Source organism: Oncorhynchus mykiss, chromosome 3 (genome assembly GCF_013265735.2).
Source record: "Oncorhynchus mykiss isolate Arlee chromosome 3, USDA_OmykA_1.1, whole genome shotgun sequence".
NCBI classification, from domain to species: Eukaryota; Metazoa; Chordata; class Actinopteri; order Salmoniformes; family Salmonidae; genus Oncorhynchus; species Oncorhynchus mykiss.
Window position 1 is genome coordinate 73,236,320 of NC_048567.1, and position 19,522 is coordinate 73,255,841.

General features: G+C 46.0%; 1 protein-coding gene across 1 annotated transcript in view; it reads right to left on the reverse strand.

The window, feature by feature from the left end:
- Positions 1 to 19,522, reverse strand: part of uxs1 (UDP-glucuronate decarboxylase 1) — a 104,095-nt gene that overhangs the window by 73,804 nt on the left and 10,769 nt on the right. Inside the window, exons 2-4 of the mRNA XM_036975115.1 lie at positions 10,321 to 10,348; positions 6,669 to 6,717; positions 5,450 to 5,493 (exon numbers count right to left, since the gene is read on the reverse strand). Of these exons, the coding sequence (XP_036831010.1) occupies positions 5,450 to 5,493; positions 6,669 to 6,717; positions 10,321 to 10,348 (121 nt within the window). The remainder of the gene's footprint in view (positions 1 to 5,449; positions 5,494 to 6,668; positions 6,718 to 10,320; positions 10,349 to 19,522) is intronic.

The following is a 19,522-nucleotide window of genomic DNA, read 5'->3' on the forward strand; positions in this document are numbered from 1 at the left end:
AACAGCCTGATCAACTCTATGTGAAGGAGATCTGTTGCGCTGCATGAGGCGAAAGGTGGTCACATCAGATACTAACTGGGTTTCTGATCCACCTCCCTACCTTTTTTTAAGGTATCTGTGACCAACAGATGCATATCTGTATTCCCAGTCATGTGAAGTAAATTCCTACAGTCAACTTGTGCAATACATTATGAGATTGCGTTCTTCATTTCACCTGTCACATCATTGTTCATAATGAAGCGTACTGGTAGTCTCCAGTCACATAGTGTTTGTTTACAAGCACACAACAACGAGAGGCCGGAGCCTTGCTAGTCACTCACTGTTGTGCAACACTCGGCATGTGATCTAGTTACAGTATAGAGTTCACAACTAAATGTTTGCCTGCTAGATATCTTATAACTATTAAGTTAACTGTATGAAAATGTGATAAATGCTCTGCAATTGTGCATTTGGTATGCTAATTTAGTAAATAGTTAGATATCTAGCTAAGTGGTTAGCTTCTTCTAAAACAGGGGTGTCAAACTCATTTCATGGAGAGCCTGGTGTCTGCGGATTTTTGTTTTTTCCTTTCAATTAAGACAGACAACCAGGTGAGGGGAGTTACGTAATAACTAGTGACCTTATTTCATTTTGTATTTTTTTTTTTTAAGTCCAAGGAGGAGAGAAGACCGCAGACACTCAGCCCTCTGTGGAATGAGTTTGACACATGTTCTAAACTCAAGTGTCAAGGTATCATCAGAGAACCCCTCCTGGATCAAGAGCCTTGCGGTCTAATATTGGTTTTGTCCGTGCAGCAAACTGTGAGTAGCATTTTTTTTAAGTTACTTGTATAAATTTGACCTGGAATGCCTGTCCTGCAATTACTTTAGGCCAGAGACTGTAAGCATTTAGCCTTCTCTGTGGGATTTTACAAGTGCTTGTTAGCATTTAGCGTTCTCTGTGGGATTTTACAAGTGCTTGTTAGCATTGCTAACTTTTAGATTCTTGAAGGCTCATTGGTGGTTGAAAATAGCGCATTTTGTGTTCAGTGTCGTTATTACCGAATATCCCGGTATGGCACAAGGTCATTATGAAGGTATGAAAATCTGGATACTGACCAAACCTAGTGTGTTTGTGTCTCTCTGTATGTGTGTGTGTGCATTCATTCATTCACTTGTGAGTGAGTGAGTGAGTGAGTGAGTGAGTGAGTGAGTGAGTGAGTGAGTGAGTGAGTGAGTGAGTGAGTGAGTGAGTGAGTGAGTGAGTGAGTGAGTGGAGTGAGTGGAGTGAGTGGAGTGAGTCTGAAGGAAATAGAAGGAGGTAAGTGACTATAACTTCACAGGTAAATCTCATTGAGGTTGTAATGAGGTACAGAGCCCAACTCAAGGACTGGACAATGTGTCTGGAGGGCTGTGATGAACAGGTATGCTCTTATAGATGGAGCAGTGTGAGCTAAGACCAAGTTTGTCCTTCACACCTAATAACCTAGTTAGTGGAATCAGATCTCTCCGCCTCAAGAGACTACACTGCAGAGGGGACTTGGGGGGCACACACACCCCAATGACAGAAAGATACATCAACACCGCTATCTGTTACCAAACTCCAACATGATCTTACCCCAATATTAACATTTACACCTACTATCGTCCAGAATGATTTAGGGTAGAATACCTACTATTCTCACAGGGATTTAGTTTGCAGATTCACACAAACAGACCGGTATCCCTTTCTTTTCCTGTCTAAAATAGTTGAGCATTCAGTCTTTGAACAACTCTCTCAGAATGATCTTCTTGACCCTAACTAGTCAGGCTTCAAGACGGGTCACTCAACTGAGACTACTCTCCTCTGTGTCATGGAGGTTCTACGCATTGCCAAAGCTAACCCTCTCTCCTCTTGTTCTCATCCTCCTAGATCATGGAGACCTGCACTGCCAAAGCTGACCCTCTCTCCTCTTGTTCTCATCCTCCTAGATCATGGAGACATGCACTGCCAAAGCTGACCCTCTCTCCTCTTGTTCTCATCCTCCTAGATCATGGAGACATGCACTGCCAAAGCTGACCCTCTCTCCTCTTGTTCTCATCCTCCTAGATCATGGAGACCTGCACTGCCAAAGCTGACCCTCTCTCGTCTGGTTCTCCTCCTCCTAGATCATGGAGACATGCACTGCCAAAGCTGACCCTCTCTCCTCTTGTTCTCATCCTCCTAGATCATGGAGACATGCACTGCCAAAGCTGACCCTCTCTCCTCTTGTTCTCATCCTCCTAGATCATGGAGACCTGCACTGCCAAAGCTGACCCTCTCTCCTCTTGTTCTCATCCTCCTAGATCATGGAGACCTGCACTGCCAAAGCTGACCCTCTCTCCTCTTGTTCTCATCCTCCTAGTTCATGGAGACCTGCACTGCCAAAGCTGACCCTCTCTCCTCTTGTTCTCATCCTCCTAGTTCATGGAGACCTGCACTGCCAAAGCTGACCCTCTCTCGTCTTGTTCTCATCCTCCTAGTTCATGGAGACCTGCACTGCCAAAGTTGACCCTCTCTCGTCTGGTTCTCCTCCTCCTAGATCATGGAGACCTGCACTGCCAAAGCTGACCCTCTCTCCTCTTGTTCTCATGCTCCTAGATCATGGAGACCTGCACTGCCAAAGCTGACCCTCTCTCCTCTTGTTCTCATGCTCCTAGATCATGGAGACCTGCACTGCCAAAGCTGACCCTCTCTCCTCTTGTTCTCATGCTCCTAGATCAGGGGCCTCCAACAGGTAGAACGCGAGCTACGAGTAACTCATATCCCCACTGTGAGTAGCTTGCCAATCTAATCTGAAAGAAAGTACATGCGTTTTTCCATGTGTTCCAACCTGGCATCTTGTGGGTAGGCAGAAACACATTTCCCATAAACCTTCTAAATGAAATGCAAACAGCAAAGTAGGCTTATTTGACAGAACAAGACTATATCATGATTATTTGTATCAGTTGGGTGGCCGTTGTTTTGCAAAGATGACATGTTCTGCAGCAGAAACATCGCTAGACGGACGCATTTCGCTCTTGCAGGATGTACAATTGGGGCGGAAGGGTAGCCTCGTGGTTAGAGCGTTGGACTAGTAACCGGAAGGTTGCAAGATCGAATCCCTGAGCTGACAAGGTCATCATTGAAAATAAGAATTTGTTCTTAACTGACTTGCCTAGTTTACATGAAAGTAAAATAAAACTTTTTTTTTTTTTTATTACAAAATTAAAAGGGGAATTTAAAAATAAAAAAGTTTTAAAAAAACTGTATCCCTACTTCTCGTTGTTGTGTTGTGCATGTTCCTCTCTCATGTGGTCTGTGTGCATCAAACCTAACGTTGTAGTTGTAAAAGTCTCTGTCCGAGCCTGAAAGAACGGGCGAAATGGATTATGGTCATTGTAGTTAATTACCACATTTCTGCAATGAGCTAGGTTGAATATTTTGCTTAATGAAAACTACAACTCTCTTACATAGTTCTTGATTTGATTTCTCTCGTGAATGATCCAATTTCTCTCTAGAGAAACAGAACATTGGGCTCTGGGCAACAAATCAAATTTCATTGTTCACATACACATACGCATGGTTAGCAGATGTTATTGCGAGTGTAGCGAAATGCAACACCCTGTCATTCTCTGCAAACATCAAAGCTGTGACTTGCTCCTGCAGGTTCATGCTCTACAACATCCGCAGAGTAGGACCCTACCTCACACAGGAAGCGGCGCAGATTTGGTCAACTCCCGTCTAAACTATTGCAGCTCTCTGTTGGCTGGGCTCCCTGAGCTACCTTGTGCCATCAAACCTCTGCAACTCCAGAACGCGACAGCCTTCCTGGTGTTCAACCTTACAAAGTAACCCCCATGTCACTCTGCACACTCCACTGGCTACCAGTTCAAGCTCACATCCACAACAAGACCACGGTGCAAGAGAAACTGACCCTCCCTACCTTCAGGCTATGCTCAAACCCTACACCCAAACCACTCCGTTCTGCCACCTCCAGTGTCTCAGAAACACACACACACACACACCCTCTGACACGCACACCCTCTCTGACACACACACACACCCTCTCTGACACACACACACACACACACCCTCTCTGTGAGACACACAGTCCCTCTCTCTCTGTGAGACACAGTCCCTCTCTCTCTGAGACACACAGTCTCTCTCTCTGAGACACACAGTCCCTCTCTCTCTGAGACACACAGTCCCTCTCTCTCTGAGACACACAGTCCCTCTCTCTCTGAGACACACAGTCCCTCTCTCTCTGAGACACACAGTCCCTCTCTCTCTGAGACACACAGTCTCTCTCTCTCTGAGACACACAGTCTCTCTCTCTCGGAGACACACAGTCCCTCTCTCTCGGAGACACACAGTCCCTCTCTCTCGGAGACACACAGTCCCTCTCTCTCGGAGACACACAGTCCCTCTCTCTCGGAGACACACAGTCCCTCTCTCTCGGAGACACACAGTCCCTCTCTCTCGGAGACACACAGTCCCTCTCTCTCGGAGACACACAGTCCCTCTCTCTCGGAGACACACAGTCCCTCTCTCTCGGAGACACACAGTCCCTCTCTCTCGGAGACACACAGTCCCTCTCTCTCTGAGACACAGTCCCTCTCTCTCTGAGACACAGTCCCTCTCTCTCGGAGACACAGTCCCCCTCTCTCGGAGACACAGTCCCTCTCTCTCGGAGACACAGTCCCTCTCTCTCGGAGACACAGTCCCTCTCTCTCGGAGACACAGTCCCTCTCTCTCGGAGACACAGTCCCTCTCTCTCGGAGACACAGTCCCTCTCTCTCGGAGACACAGTCCCTCTCTCTCGGAGACACACAGTCCCTCTCTCTCGGAGACACAGTCCCTCTCTCTCGGAGACACAGTCCCTCTCTCTCGGAGACACAGTCCCTCTCTCTCGGAGACACAGTCCCTCTCTCTCGGAGACACCCATAGCTCCATTTATGTATTACTATATATGAAATATTATAATAGCTGTTTACCAAAACTGAGGCGGGGTGATCTGCATTATTATTGTTGGAACTGCAGATTGCCTGTGTAAGATATGGAGCATCTGCAGCACAGCAGACCAGTTATGAATAAGCATTCCACTGCTGGGAGATTAACTCTGCGCGTGCGTGTGTGTGTGTGTGTGTGTGTGTGTGTGCGTGTATATACTGTATTATTCTGTATTCTAGTCAATGCCGTCCTGACATTGCTCGTCCTAATATTTATATATTTCTTTATTCCATTCTTTTACTTTTAGATTTGTGCATTGTTGTGAATTGTTAGATATTATTTCACTGTTGGAGCTAGGAACTCAAGCACTTCGCTACACCCACAATAACATCTGATAAATAAGTGTATGTGACCAATAACATTTGATTTAATGTGTGTGTGTGTGTGTGTGTGTTTGTTTGTTTACTTGCGTTTGTGTGCACGTGTGTTTGCCTGCAGGTGTGTGATGAAACTGACATACCTCAGCTCCAGATCCCGGATCTTCTCTCTGAGGGGAGCAACTGCCTGTGAGAAAGAGAGATAGAAAGAGAGAAGAATATAAAGACAGATTAGACTGATCCTGCAGGGATAATGTGTTACCATGGTATTATCCTGCTGTAAGGACACACACAGTGTAAAGGTAATGCTCATCTGCTGAGGAGTGATGTCATGTGGAACTGTTTTGCCTGTCGGGTTTACAAAACGCACCCGACGACAAGACTAAGTGACACATCAATCATTTAGTTTGTTGTATTCCCTTAAGCTTGCATTGTACGCGCGCGCGCACACACAGTTTTGCTTGTTACATTCCCAGACAACAACACCCCCCCCCCCATTGGCGTGAGACGTCTAATCAGAGATCAGTGTGTCTGGGGAGAAATGTCACCCTGGATAAAAGCCTGCGCAGACACCCAGAAATGGGTCTTCAGAGCCACTTTGAACCCGTAAGATACAAAAGAGCCCTATTCTAATGAGGAAATTGACAGAGATAAAGATGCCATTTTGATTCAGTAACAGACTGATAATTCTCTCTCTCCCGCACAGTGATAGCCAATCCACTTGTCGTAACAAACCGTACACATTGCTAAACACATCCCAGGGTGACACGGTGTCCAGTATACAGGACAACTAGAATCAGGTGTGTTTAGTGCTGAGCTGGAACAGAAGCACAGTGTGGCCTGCCAGGAGGAGGATGTCTCCAGACATCCATTCCTGCTCTAAATCATCACTTGTAATGCCTCCCATTGGGCCTGTCAGTCTGTCTATATCGGCATCATTTACAGCTCTACCTCAGCGGGTGTTTGGGCCTTCAGGGTAAATATAACAAAGAGACAGATAAAGAGGATAAAAACTGAACTTCGCAGCACAACGAGAAAAGTAGCAAGATGTTTGAACACCTCAGTATGAATTAAAATGCCTTCACACAGAGTCATGTCAGTGTGTGTGTGTACACTGTGTGTGTGTACACTCTGTGTGTGTGTGTGTGTGTGCTGTGTGTGTTCACTGTGTGTGTGTACACTGTGTACACTGTGTGTGTGTGTGTGTGTGTGTGTGTGTGTGTGTGTGTGTGTGTGTGTGTGTGTGTGTGTGTGTGTGTGTGTGTGTGTGTACTGTGATGGAGGATTTTGTGCTGGGGACATATTTTTCATATTGATCATACATTGCATGATGGGAAAAACAGTGAAGAAGAGAGAACTCACCTCGTCAATTCTTTCCTCAATCTTCATCTCTCCATGTTCCTGTATGGATCTAGAGAGATAGACATACAGTGAGGCACGAATGAAACTCTAATCACTTCAGCCCAGAGTCAATAGCTCACCACAGGAAGCCCGCTTTTAGGTACCCACGCTGCCTCCGTACGTCTGTCTGTCCCCCACTCCCCCGCCTGTCTGTGTCTGGTTGTCTGTCCCCCACTCCTCCACCTCCTCTCCCCCGTCTGTCTGTCCCCCACTCCTCCACCTCCTCTCCCCCGTCTGTCTGTCCTCCACCTCCTCTCCCCCGTCTGTCTGTCCCCCACTCCTCCACCTCCTCTCCCCCGTCTGTCTGTCCCCCACTCCTCCACCTCCTCTCCCCCGTCTGTCTGTCCCCCACTCCCCCGCCTGTCTGTGTCTGGTTGTCTGTCTGTCCCCCACTCCTCCACCTCCTCTCCCCCGTCTGTCTGTCCCCCACCTCCTCTCCCCCGTCTGTCTGTCCCCCACTCCTCCACCTCCTCTCCCCCGTCTGTCTGTCCCCCACTCCTCCACCTCCTCTCCCCCGTCTGTCTGTCCACCACTCCTCCACCTCCTCTCCCCCTTCTGTCTGTGTCTGGTTGACTATCTGTCCCCTACTCCTCCACCTCCTTTCCCCCGTCTGTCTGTCCCCCACTCCTCCACCTCCTCTCCCCCGTCTGTCTGTCCCCCACCTCCTCTCCCCCGTCTGTCTGTCCCCCACTCCTCCACCTCCTCTCCCCCGTCTGTCTGTCCCCCACCTCCTCTCCCCCGTCTGTCTGTCCCCCACTCCTCCACCTCCTCTCCCCCGTCTGTCTGTCCCCTACTCCTCCACCTCCTCTCCCCCGTCTGTCTGTCCCCCACTCCTCCACCTCCTCTCCCCCGTCTGTCTGTCCCCCACTCCTCCACCTCCTCTCCCCCGTCTGTCTGTCCCCCACTCCTCCACCTCCTCTCCCCCGTCTGTCTGTCCACCACTCCTCCACCTCCTCTCCCCCTTCTGTCTGTGTCTGGTTGACTATCTGTCCCCTACTCCTCCACCTCCTTTCCCCCGTCTGTCTGTCCCCCACTCCTCCACCTCCTCTCCCCCGTCTGTCTGTCCCCCACCTCCTCTCCCCCGTCTGTCTGTCCCCCACTCCTCCACCTCCTCTCCCCCTTCTGTCTGTGTCTGGTTGTCTGTCTGTCCACCCCCCTTTACTCCTCCACTTCCTCTCCTTCCCTATATTGCATCATTTGCTCCCTCCACCCCCTCATCCCCTTATTCCTCGCCCTGCATCCCCCCCTTTTCTCTCCCTCCAATCCCCCTCTTTCTCTCCCTCCAATCCCCCTCTTTCTCTCCCTCCAATCCCCCTCTTTCTCTCCCTCCAATCCCCGTCTCTCTCTCCCTCCAATCCCCCTCTTTCTCTCCTTTTTTCCACATTATGTTACGTTACAGCCACATAAATAATCAGCAATCGATACACTATACCCCCATAATGACAAAAGCGATGTACTCAACTTATTTACATACAATGGCTTGCAAAAGTATTCACCCCCCTTGGCATTTTTCATATTTTGTTCCCTTACAACCTGGAATTAAAATATAATTTTGGGGGGGTTTGTATCATTTGATTTACACAACATGCCTACCACGCAAAATATGTTTTATTGTGAAACAAACAAGAAATGAGACAACAACAAAAAAACAGAACACTTGAGCGTGCATAACTATTCACCCCCCAAAGTCAATAGTTTGTAGAGCCACCTTTTGCAGCAATTACAGCTGCAAATCTCTTGGGGTATGTCTCTATAAGCTTGGCACATCAATGCAGAACTGCTCCAGCTCCTTCAAGTTGGATGGGTTCCGCTGGTGTACAGCAATCTTTAAGTCATACCACAGATTCTCAATTGGATTTAGGTCTGGGCTTTGACTAGGCCATTCCAAGACATTTAAATGTTTGGACTATTTTGTGTATGTCCATTCCATGAAATAAAAATACACTTAAATTACAGGTTGTAATGCAACAAAATAGGAAAAAAGCCAAGGTGTGAATACTTTTGCAAGGCACTGTAAGTATTCAGACCCTTTGATATGACTCCAAATTGAGCTCAGTGCATCCTGTTTGCATTGATCATCCTTGAGATGTTTCTACAACTTGATTGGATTCCACCTGTGTTAAATTCAATTGATTGGACATGATTTGGAAAGGCACACACCTGTCTATATAAGGTCCCACAGTTGACAGTGCATGTCAGAGCAAAAACCAAGCCATGAGGTCGAAGGAATTGTACGTAGAGCGCCGAGACAGGATTGTGTCGGTGGCACAGATCTGGAGAACGGAGCTCTTCAGACAATTCCTTTTGTACACCCAGTGTATAAGCCTATGCAGAAGCTCTAACATGCATATGGGTGTTTGAATTAGTCATCACTTTTGAAAGAGCTGTCTATTTCGGCTGTGTTAGGCTTTGAAACAACATCCACAATAACTATGTTTCAACCTCTTCAAATTGATCATCACAGTGAGGGTTTTAAAAGCATTATACTGTTTTGATGATAAGTGTTTCATGTGATTTTCCATTGTATTTCCATTGATTTCAGAGTGGTTAGAGGGAAAATAGAGCGCTGAGTACCAGGCCATTAGCGACCTGACGGTCGTTAGCAAGTTGGGTGCTACCAACACAAGTCCAGAGTGCATAAGAGGAGATCACCGTGACTCAACGGTCACATGGAATTTGACTGCGGTCACGAATCTTGACTGCCAGGGTGGCGGTAAGATGATCACCGCAACAGGCACATGTCAAATCACAGTGAAAGACCCACATCACCCTCCCCTCGGCATGACAGTGCAACTTTCCATCCCTGACTTCGGACCGACCCACAGACACACCTAAGAATCAGACACGCATAATACACACACACACACAAAGGCTATGAACGCACATGGATCAGGAGAAGGAGACAGAGACTGAGAGAAAGAGAAAGAGCGAGAGACCCACAGTGAGACAGAGATAGAGAGAACATAAGAAGACAGAAAAACAGGGAAACCCAGAGTGCATCCCCGAGTGTGCTTTCTACACCCCTAGTTATATAATCTGCACTGCTGGTCCTACATGGTTGCTCTTCTCTCTCCTTTGTCCATTTATATATCAAACAGTAGCTCACCTGGTTGCTCACATCAACAACCAACTCAGTGATATAACATGGTTAATTGGCTAGCTAAGCCAACTCAGTGATGTAACATGGTTAATTGGCTAGCTAAGCCAACTCAGTGATGCAACATGGTTAATTGGCTAGCTAAGCCAACTCATGTTCTGTTTACAGTCTAATTCCAACCCCGATTACAAGCTATAAGAATCAAAACATGAACACTAGTATCCAGGATAAAAATAATTTAAAGTGCTTTTGGTGTATTCCATCTAATGTAAAAAAAAGATTGTTGAGACTTAGTATAACTCCCTTACAGACCTGGGTTGTTGAGTGTGTTTTGAGTCTATCCAATGCAATTAAGGGTGAAGGGAGTAAAGCGTGTAGAGAAACATGTTTAATGGATTACAACAGAATGGATAGGAAAGGAATGGCATGAAAGAGGGGACAGACAGTGTAGTAAGTTCATGGTACCCATGCATTTGTTTTATGAAGAACGGAAATCGTCATTAAAGCATACTGTACCTCATATTGGTGTAGGTTCCCCAGACAGCTACAATGAAGGATGAGAGAAGGGGAAGAAAACATTAACTAAAAAAGGTGCTTTTCAAAATGACCTTCCACACCATAACATGGTGTTGGCTTAGTGTTCTGGTTTAGTGGTTTCGTACGTCCACATTCTCCTATTACTATACATAGATGTCTACAACTCTCTCTGAATAGGGGAATACAAACCAGCACCAAATTCTCTGAATACACTATAGGACAAAGAAACAATACTTGGAGCTGCAGCTCCATGCTACTTGTCAAACATATAGAGCTGACACTAATATATCTGTTGATGGGGTAGTATTGGCATGGGGTTTGTGGTGTTTTGACCACTTATTTGGATTCCTCATGTCTTACTCATTGTTGGAAAAAAGTTTGGTCCAAATCGGATGTTCGATACTATAATTATTGAATATTCAATGAATCCGTTCATTTAAAATGGCCAATTGAGGTGCAATCAATTAGCTTAGTTTCTCCGAGTTCAAAATACATTTCTACAAGATAATGTTGCAGGAATGCTGATCTTGTTTGTTTCTAAACTGTTGGGGATCATGGCTAGACAGCAATAGATTTTTTAAGCAGATATAAGTCAAATCTGTAACTTTGGTGGTAAGAAACACCAGTGTAGATGTGGCCTTGTGTTGTAAATTACTGTCCTGTTGAAAGGTGAATTCATCTCCCAGTGTCTGGTGGAAAGCAGACTGAACCAGGGTTTCCTCTAGGATGTTGCCTGTGCTTTAGGTTACTGTCCTGTTGAAAGGTGAATTCATCTCCCAGTGTCTGGTGGAAAGCAGACTGAACCAGGTTTTCCTCTAGGATGTTGCCTGTGCTTTAGGTTACTGTCCTGTTGAAAGGTGAATTCATCTCCCAGTGTCTGGTGGAAAGCAGACTGAACCAGGGTTTCCTCTAGGATGTTGCCTGTGCTTTAGGTTACTGTCCTGTTGAAAGGTGAATTCATCTCCCAGTGTCTGGTGGAAAGCAGACTGAACCAGGTTTTCCTCTAGGATGTTGCCTGTGCTTTAGGTTACTGTCCTGTTGAAAGGTGAATTCATCTCCCAGTGTCTGGTGGAAAGCAGACTGAACCAGGGTTTCCTCTAGGATGTTGCCTGTGCTTTAGGTTACTGTCCTGTTGAAAGGTGAATTCATCTCCCAGTGTCTGGTGGAAAGCAGACTGAACCAGGGTTTCCTCTAGGATGTTGCCTGTGCTTTAGGTTATTGTCCTGTTGAAAGGTGAATTCATCTCCCAGTGTCTGGTGGAAAGCAGACTGAACCAGGGTTTCCTCTAGGATGTTGCCTGTGCTTTAGGTTATTGTCCTGTTGAAAGGTGAATTCATCTCCCAGTGTCTGGTGGAAAGCAGACTGAACCAGGGTTTCCTCTAGGATGTTGCCTGTGCTTTAGGTGACTGTCCTGTTGAAAGGTGAATTCATCTCCCAGTGTCTGGTGGAAAGCAGACTGAACCAGGGTTTCCTCTAGGATGTTGCCTGTGCTTTAGGTTACTGTCCTGTTGAAAGGTGAATTCATCTCCCAGTGTCTGGTGGAAAGCAGACTGAACCAGGGTTTCCTCTAGGATGTTGCCTGTGCTTTAGGTTACTGTCCTGTTGAAAGGTGAATTCATCTCCCAGTGTCTGGTGGAAAGCAGACTGAACCAGGGTTTCCTCTAGGATGTTGCCTGTGCTTTAGGTTACTGTCCTGTTGAAAGGTGAATTCATCTCCCAGTGTCTGGTGGAAAGCAGACTGAACCAGGTTTTCCTCTAGGATGTTGCCTGTGCTTTAGGTTACTGTCCTGTTGAAAGGTGAATTCATCTCCCAGTGTCTGGTGGAAAGCAGACTGAACCAGGGTTTCCTCTAGGATGTTGCCTGTGCTTTAGGTTACTGTCCTGTTGAAAGGTGAATTCATCTCCCAGTGTCTGGTGGAAAGCAGACTGAACCAGGGTTTCCTCTAGGATGTTGCCTGTGCTTTAGGTTACTGTCCTGTTGAAAGGTGAATTCATCTCCCAGTGTCTGGTGGAAAGCAGACTGAACCAGGGTTTCCTCTAGGATGTTGCCTGTGCTTTAGGTTATTGTCCTGTTGAAATGTGAATTCATCTCCCAGTGTCTGGTGGAAAGCAGACTGAACCAGGGTTTCCTCTAGGATGTGGCCTTGTGTTGTAAATTACTGTCCTGTTGAAAGGTGAATTCATCTCCCAGTGTCTGGTGGAAAGCAGACTGAACCAGGTTTTCCTCTAGGATGTTGCCTGTGCTTTAGGTTACTGTCCTGTTGAAAGGTGAATTCATCTCCCAGTGTCTGGTGGAAAGCAGACTGAACCAGGGTTTCCTCTAGGATGTTGCCTGTGCTTTAGGTTACTGTCCTGTTGAAAGGTGAATTCATCTCCCAGTGTCTGGTGGAAAGCAGACTGAACCAGGGTTTCCTCTAGGATGTTGCCTGTGCTTTAGGTTACTGTCCTGTTGAAAGGTGAATTCATCTCCCAGTGTCTGGTGGAAAGCAGACTGAACCAGGGTTTCCTCTAGGATGTTGCCTGTGCTTTAGGTTACTGTCCTGTTGAAAGGTGAATTCATCTCCCAGTGTCTGGTGGAAAGCAGACTGAACCAGGGTTTCCTCTAGGATGTTGCCTGTGCTTTAGGTTATTGTCCTGTTGAAAGGTGAATTCATCTCCCAGTGTCTGGTGGAAAGCAGACTGAACCAGGGTTTCCTCTAGGATGTGGCCTTGTGTTGTAAATTACTGTCCTGTTGAAAGGTGAATTCATCTCCCAGTGTCTGGTGGAAAGCAGACTGAACCAGGGTTTCCTCTAGGATGTTGCCTGTGCTTTAGGTTACTGTCCTGTTGAAAGGTGAATTCATCTCCCAGTGTCTGGTGGAAAGCAGACTGAACCAGGGTTTCCTCTAGGATGTTGCCTGTGCTTTAGGTTACTGTCCTGTTGAAAGGTGAATTCATCTCCCAGTGTCTGGTGGAAAGCAGACTGAACCAGGTTTTCCTCTAGGATGTTGCCTGTGCTTTAGGTTACTGTCCTGTTGAAAGGTGAATTCATCTCCCAGTGTCTGGTGGAAAGCAGACTGAACCAGGTTTTCCTCTAGGATGTTGCCTGTGCTTTAGGTTATTGTCCTGTTGAAAGGTGAATTCATCTCCCAGTGTCTGGTGGAAAGCAGACTGAACCAGGTTTTCCTCTAGGATGTTGCCTGTGCTTTAGGTTACTGTCCTGTTGAAAGGTGAATTCATCTCCCAGTGTCTGGTGGAAAGCAGACTGAACCAGGGTTTCCTCTAGGATGTTGCCTGTGCTTTAGGTTACTGTCCTGTTGAAAGGTGAATTCATCTCCCAGTGTCTGGTGGAAAGCAGACTGAACCAGGGTTTCCTCTAGGATGTTGCCTGTGCTTTAGGTTATTGTCCTGTTGAAAGGTGAATTCATCTCCCAGTGTCTGGTGGAAAGCAGACTGAACCAGGGTTTCCTCTAGGATGTTGCCTGTGCTTTAGGTTATTGTCCTGTTGAAAGGTGAATTCATCTCCCAGTGTCTGGTGGAAAGCAGACTGAACCAGGGTTTCCTCTAGGATGTTGCCTGTGCTTTAGGTTACTGTCCTGTTGAAAGGTGAATTCATCTCCCAGTGTCTGGTGGAAAGCAGACTGAACCAGGGTTTCCTCTAGGATGTTGCCTGTGCTTTAGGTTACTGTCCTGTTGAAAGGTGAATTCATCTCCCAGTGTCTGGTGGAAAGCAGACTGAACCAGGGTTTCCTCTAGGATGTTGCCTGTGCTTTAGGTTACTGTCCTGTTGAAAGGTGAATTCATCTCCCAGTGTCTGGTGGAAAGCAGACTGAACCAGGTTTTCCTCTAGGATGTTGCCTGTGCTTTAGGTTACTGTCCTGTTGAAAGGTGAATTCATCTCCCAGTGTCTGGTGGAAAGCAGACTGAACCAGGGTTTCCTCTAGGATGTTGCCTGTGCTTTAGGTTACTGTCCTGTTGAAAGGTGAATTCATCTCCCAGTGTCTGGTGGAAAGCAGACTGAACCAGGGTTTCCTCTAGGATGTTGCCTGTGCTTTAGGTTATTGTCCTGTTGAAAGGTGAATTCATCTCCCAGTGTCTGGTGGAAAGCAGACTGAACCAGGGTTTCCTCTAGGATGTTGCCTGTGCTTTAGGTTATTGTCCTGTTGAAAGGTGAATTCATCTCCCAGTGTCTGGTGGAAAGCAGACTGAACCAGGGTTTCCTCTAGGATGTTGCCTGTGCTTTAGGTTATTGTCCTGTTGAAAGGTGAATTCATCTCCCAGTGTCTGGTGGAAAGCAGACTGAACCAGGGTTTCCTCTAGGATGTTGCCTGTGCTTTAGGTTACTGTCCTGTTGAAAGGTGAATTCATCTCCCAGTGTCTGGTGGAAAGCAGACTGAACCAGGGTTTCCTCTAGGATGTTGCCTGTGCTTTAGGTTACTGTCCTGTTGAAAGGTGAATTCATCTCCCAGTGTCTGGTGGAAAGCAGACTGAACCAGGGTTTCCTCTAGGATGTTGCCTGTGCTTTAGGTTACTGTCCTGTTGAAAGGTGAATTCATCTCCCAGTGTCTGGTGGAAAGCAGACTGAACCAGGGTTTCCTCTAGGATGTTGCCTGTGCTTTAGGTTACTGTCCTGTTGAAAGGAGAATTCATCTCCCAGTGTCTGGTGGAAAGCAGACTGAACCAGGGTTTCCTCTAGGATGTTGCCTGTGCTTTAGGTTATTGTCCTGTTGAAAGGTGAATTCATCTCCCAGTGTCTGGTGGAAAGCAGACTGAACCAGGGTTTCCTCTAGGATGTTGCCTGTGCTTTAGGTTACTGTCCTGTTGAAAGGTGAATTCATCTCCCAGTGTCTGGTGGAAAGCAGACTGAACCAGGGTTTCCTCTAGGATGTTGCCTGTGCTTTAGGTTACTGTCCTGTTGAAAGGTGAATTCATCTCCCAGTGTCTGGTGGAAAGCAGACTGAACCAGGGTTTCCTCTAGGATGTTGCCTGTGCTTTAGGTTACTGTCCTGTTGAAAGGTGAATTCATCTCCCAGTGTCTGGTGGAAAGCAGACTGAACCAGGTTTTCCTCTAGGATGTTGCCTGTGCTTTAGGTTACTGTCCTGTTGAAAGGTGAATTCATCTCCCAGTGTCTGGTGGAAAGCAGACTGAACCAGGGTTTCCTCTAGGATGTTGCCTGTGCTTTAGGTTACTGTCCTGTTGAAAGGTGAATTCATCTCCCAGTGTCTGGTGGAAAGCAGACTGAACCAGGTTTTCCTCTAGGATGTTGCCTGTGCTTTAGGTTACTGTCCTGTTGAAAGGTGAATTCATCTCCCAGTGTCTGGTGGAAAGCAGACTGAACCAGGGTTTCCTCTAGGATGTTGCCTGTGCTTTAGGTTATTGTCCTGTTGAAAGGTGAATTCATCTCCCAGTGTCTGGTGGAAAGCAGACTGAACCAGGGTTTCCTCTAGGATGTTGCCTGTGCTTTAGGTTACTGTCCTGTTGAAAGGTGAATTCATCTCCCAGTGTCTGGTGGAAAGCAGACTGAACCAGGGTTTCCTCTAGGATGTTGCCTGTGCTTTAGGTTACTGTCCTGTTGAAAGGTGAATTCATCTCCCAGTGTCTGGTGGAAAGCAGACTGAACCAGGGTTTCCTCTAGGATGTTGCCTGTGCTTTAGGTTACTGTCCTGTTGAAAGGTGAATTCATCTCCCAGTGTCTGGTGGAAAGCAGACTGAACCAGGTTTTCCTCTAGGATGTTGCCTGTGCTTTAGGTTACTGTCCTGTTGAAAGGTGAATTCATCTCCCAGTGTCTGGTGGAAAGCAGACTGAACCAGGGTTTCCTCTAGGATGTTGCCTGTGCTTTAGGTTACTGTCCTGTTGAAAGGTGAATTCATCTCCCAGTGTCTGGTGGAAAGCAGACTGAACCAGGTTTTCCTCTAGGATGTTGCCTGTGCTTTAGGTTACTGTCCTGTTGAAAGGTGAATTCATCTCCCAGTGTCTGGTGGAAAGCAGACTGAACCAGGGTTTCCTCTAGGATGTTGCCTGTGCTTTAGGTTACTGTCCTGTTGAAAGGTGAATTCATCTCCCAGTGTCTGGTGGAAAGCAGACTGAACCAGGTTTTCCTCTAGGATGTTGCCTGTGCTTTAGGTTACTGTCCTGTTGAAAGGTGAATTCATCTCCCAGTGTCTGGTGGAAAGCAGACTGAACCAGGTTTTCCTCTAGGATGTTGCCTGTGCTTTAGGTTACTGTCCTGTTGAAAGGTGAATTCATCTCCCAGTGTCTGGTGGAAAGCAGACTGAACCAGGTTTTCCTCTAGGATGTTGCCTGTGCTTTAGGTTACTGTCCTGTTGAAAGGTGAATTCATCTCCCAGTGTCTGGTGGAAAGCAGACTGAACCAGGGTTTCCTCTAGGATGTTGCCTGTGCTTTAGGTTATTGTCCTGTTGAAAGGTGAATTCATCTCCCAGTGTCTGGTGGAAAGCAGACTGAACCAGGTTTTCCTCTAGGATGTTGCCTGTGCTTAGCCCTATTCCGTTTATTTTTATCTTGAACGACTCCCCATTCTATGCCAATGTCAAGCATGCCCCAAACATAAGGATTTGTTTGCATTTCCTTTCCTGACTTACCTAGTTAAATAAAGGTTCAAGGGAAAAAAGGAAAAAAATAACAATAATTTGCATTTAGGGCAAAAAGTGTATTCCTTTGCTGTGCTTTTTTCACCTGCAGTATTACTTTAGTGCCTTGTTGCATACAGGATTTTGCATATTTTTATCATTCTTTTCACTCTTTTAGGTCATTATTGTGGAGTCCCTACAATGTTGTTGATCCATTCTGTTTTCTCCCATCCCAGCCATTGAACTCTGTAGCCGTTTTAAAATCACCAATCATCATCATCATCATCATGGACATCCCTGAGCATTTTCCTTCCAGTCCTGAGCTCAGTTCAGAAGGACGACTGTATCTTTGATGTATCTGAGTGGTTTAATACATCCTCCACAGCAACATTATTAACTTTACCATGCTTAAAAGAGATATTCAATGTCTTGACTTGTTATTGTTACCCATCTACCAATCACTGCCCTTCTTTCTGAGGCTTTCAAAAAGCTCCCTGGTCTTGGTAGTTGAATCTGTGCTTGAAATCCACTACTTGACTGAGGAACATTACACAGCTGTTGTATAAATGGGGGAAAGAGGAAGAGGTGGTCATTAAAAAGTCATGTTAACCCCTATTATTTCATACTGAGTCCATGGAACTTATTATGTGATTTGTTTAGCCAAATTTTACTCCAGAACTAAAATAGGCTTGTCTAAACAAAGGGGGTGAATACGTATGCAACAACTATATTTTTGATCATTTGTATTATTTTGTAAAAAATATATATATATAGAAATAGAAAAAAAAAACAGAATGAAATTTAATTGAATCCTACTTTGTAACGCAAAACAAAATGTGAAAAAATCTGAGGGGGGTGAAAATACTTCTGTTACCCACTGTAATTGGACTCCTCATGTCCTCATTATTAGGACTCATTATGGTCCAAATCAGATGTTAGGTACTATATTTATTTACGATTATATGAATCCAATTCATTAAAATGGCCAATTTGGGTGCAATCAATTAGCTTAATTTCTCAGTGATGAAATTACATTTCATCAAAATATTGTTGCAGAAACGCTAATCTTATCTAACTACAGAAACAATTTCAGAAATCTGAGATGGTAGATGTCAAAATCCTCTGTAAATAAATCATTATGTCTAGGAAAAAGGAGAAATCTCCCCCAACTCTCTTTCTCTGGTTTGTTAATTTCAGAGTGTATCATATAGGCGCACACACACACACACACCCTTGCTACAGTATGACCTGCTAGTGGCCTGTGACAGTTTGATAGCCTTGTTCGTATGAACAGGGATACTCTGTATTCAGCTCGCCTGCAGTTTGCTCTCCTCCTGTCTCCGATTCTAGCCTTCTCTTGTGCTTCTCTGCCTCACAAAACCAGGAGACACAGTCTAGTCCAGTCTTGGTGCCAGGGCATGCCTGAGGCAGGCAGGCAGGGAGAGAGAGGAGAGAGAGAGAGAAACAGAGCGAAGGAAACAGGGAAACATGAGAGATAGCAACAGCCTACTGTTACAAATAGCCAAACTCCAGATGTAATAAGGAAACTGTAGCAATAACTGTCACTTATACTTATCTGCCATACCCATCTATCCATCTCTCTCTCCAGTCATAAACAACCCAGGGCAAGTGTGTCTCCTGCCAACCAACCTGCCGTCCAACTGGGGCTTATCTATCTGGCCTACTTGGAGTAGAGTGGCTGGCCCTGAACTTGATCTAACTCCATCTCTAGTCTCTACCATGGCCAGCGGCTAACCTAGCTTATGCTGTATGTGTTGACGCAGCCAGCCACTTAGTGTACAAGCAGCAGTTGGCCTTCAGGATCTCCACGCTAATGGACTAGAGCCTCAAAAGGAAAGGCAGAGACATGGAGAGGTAGGAGAGGGCGAGAGAGCAAGAGAGATGATATCCAAGGGAAAATCCACACTTTGTACCCTGGGGCAAAGCCGTTGACTAGCCTAAGTCTTAGCGGTGTGTGTGTGTGTGTGTGTGTGTGTGTGCGCGCGCACATGAGAGAGCTCAAAACAATAAAAGACAAAACACTTCCATTGTAGTGCCAACTGGATCAAAGTGGCTTAGGAACACCCTCAATTGTGATCGATGTCACACATTCACAACCCATTCAACCAGAACGAGTGCAAGCAAATATTGATTGAAGCATACAATGTCTTTAATTGAAAGAGGAAAAATCCTTTGCGATGGGTTGTTGAATGAGACTCCCAAGGGCAGTAAGAAGCTGTCTCACACGAACACTGGCTGACTGGGTGGGTGGGTGGCTGTTGGAGTGAGTAATTCTGAAAGTGCTAGAGGGGGGTGTGTGTTTTATGATTAATGACTCATGGTGTAATTGTAACAACATACAGGAACTCAAGTTCTTTTGTTCACCTGACCTAGAATTCCTCACAATCAAATACCGACCGTATTATCTCCCAAGAGAATTCTCTTCCGTTATTGTCACAGCTGTGTATAACCCACCTCAGGCCGATACCACAACAGCCCTCAAGGAACTTCACTGGTCTATGCAAACTGGAAACCATATATCCTGAGGCTGCATTTACTATAGCTGGGGACTTGAACAAAGCTAATTTGAGAACAAGGCTACCTAAATTCTA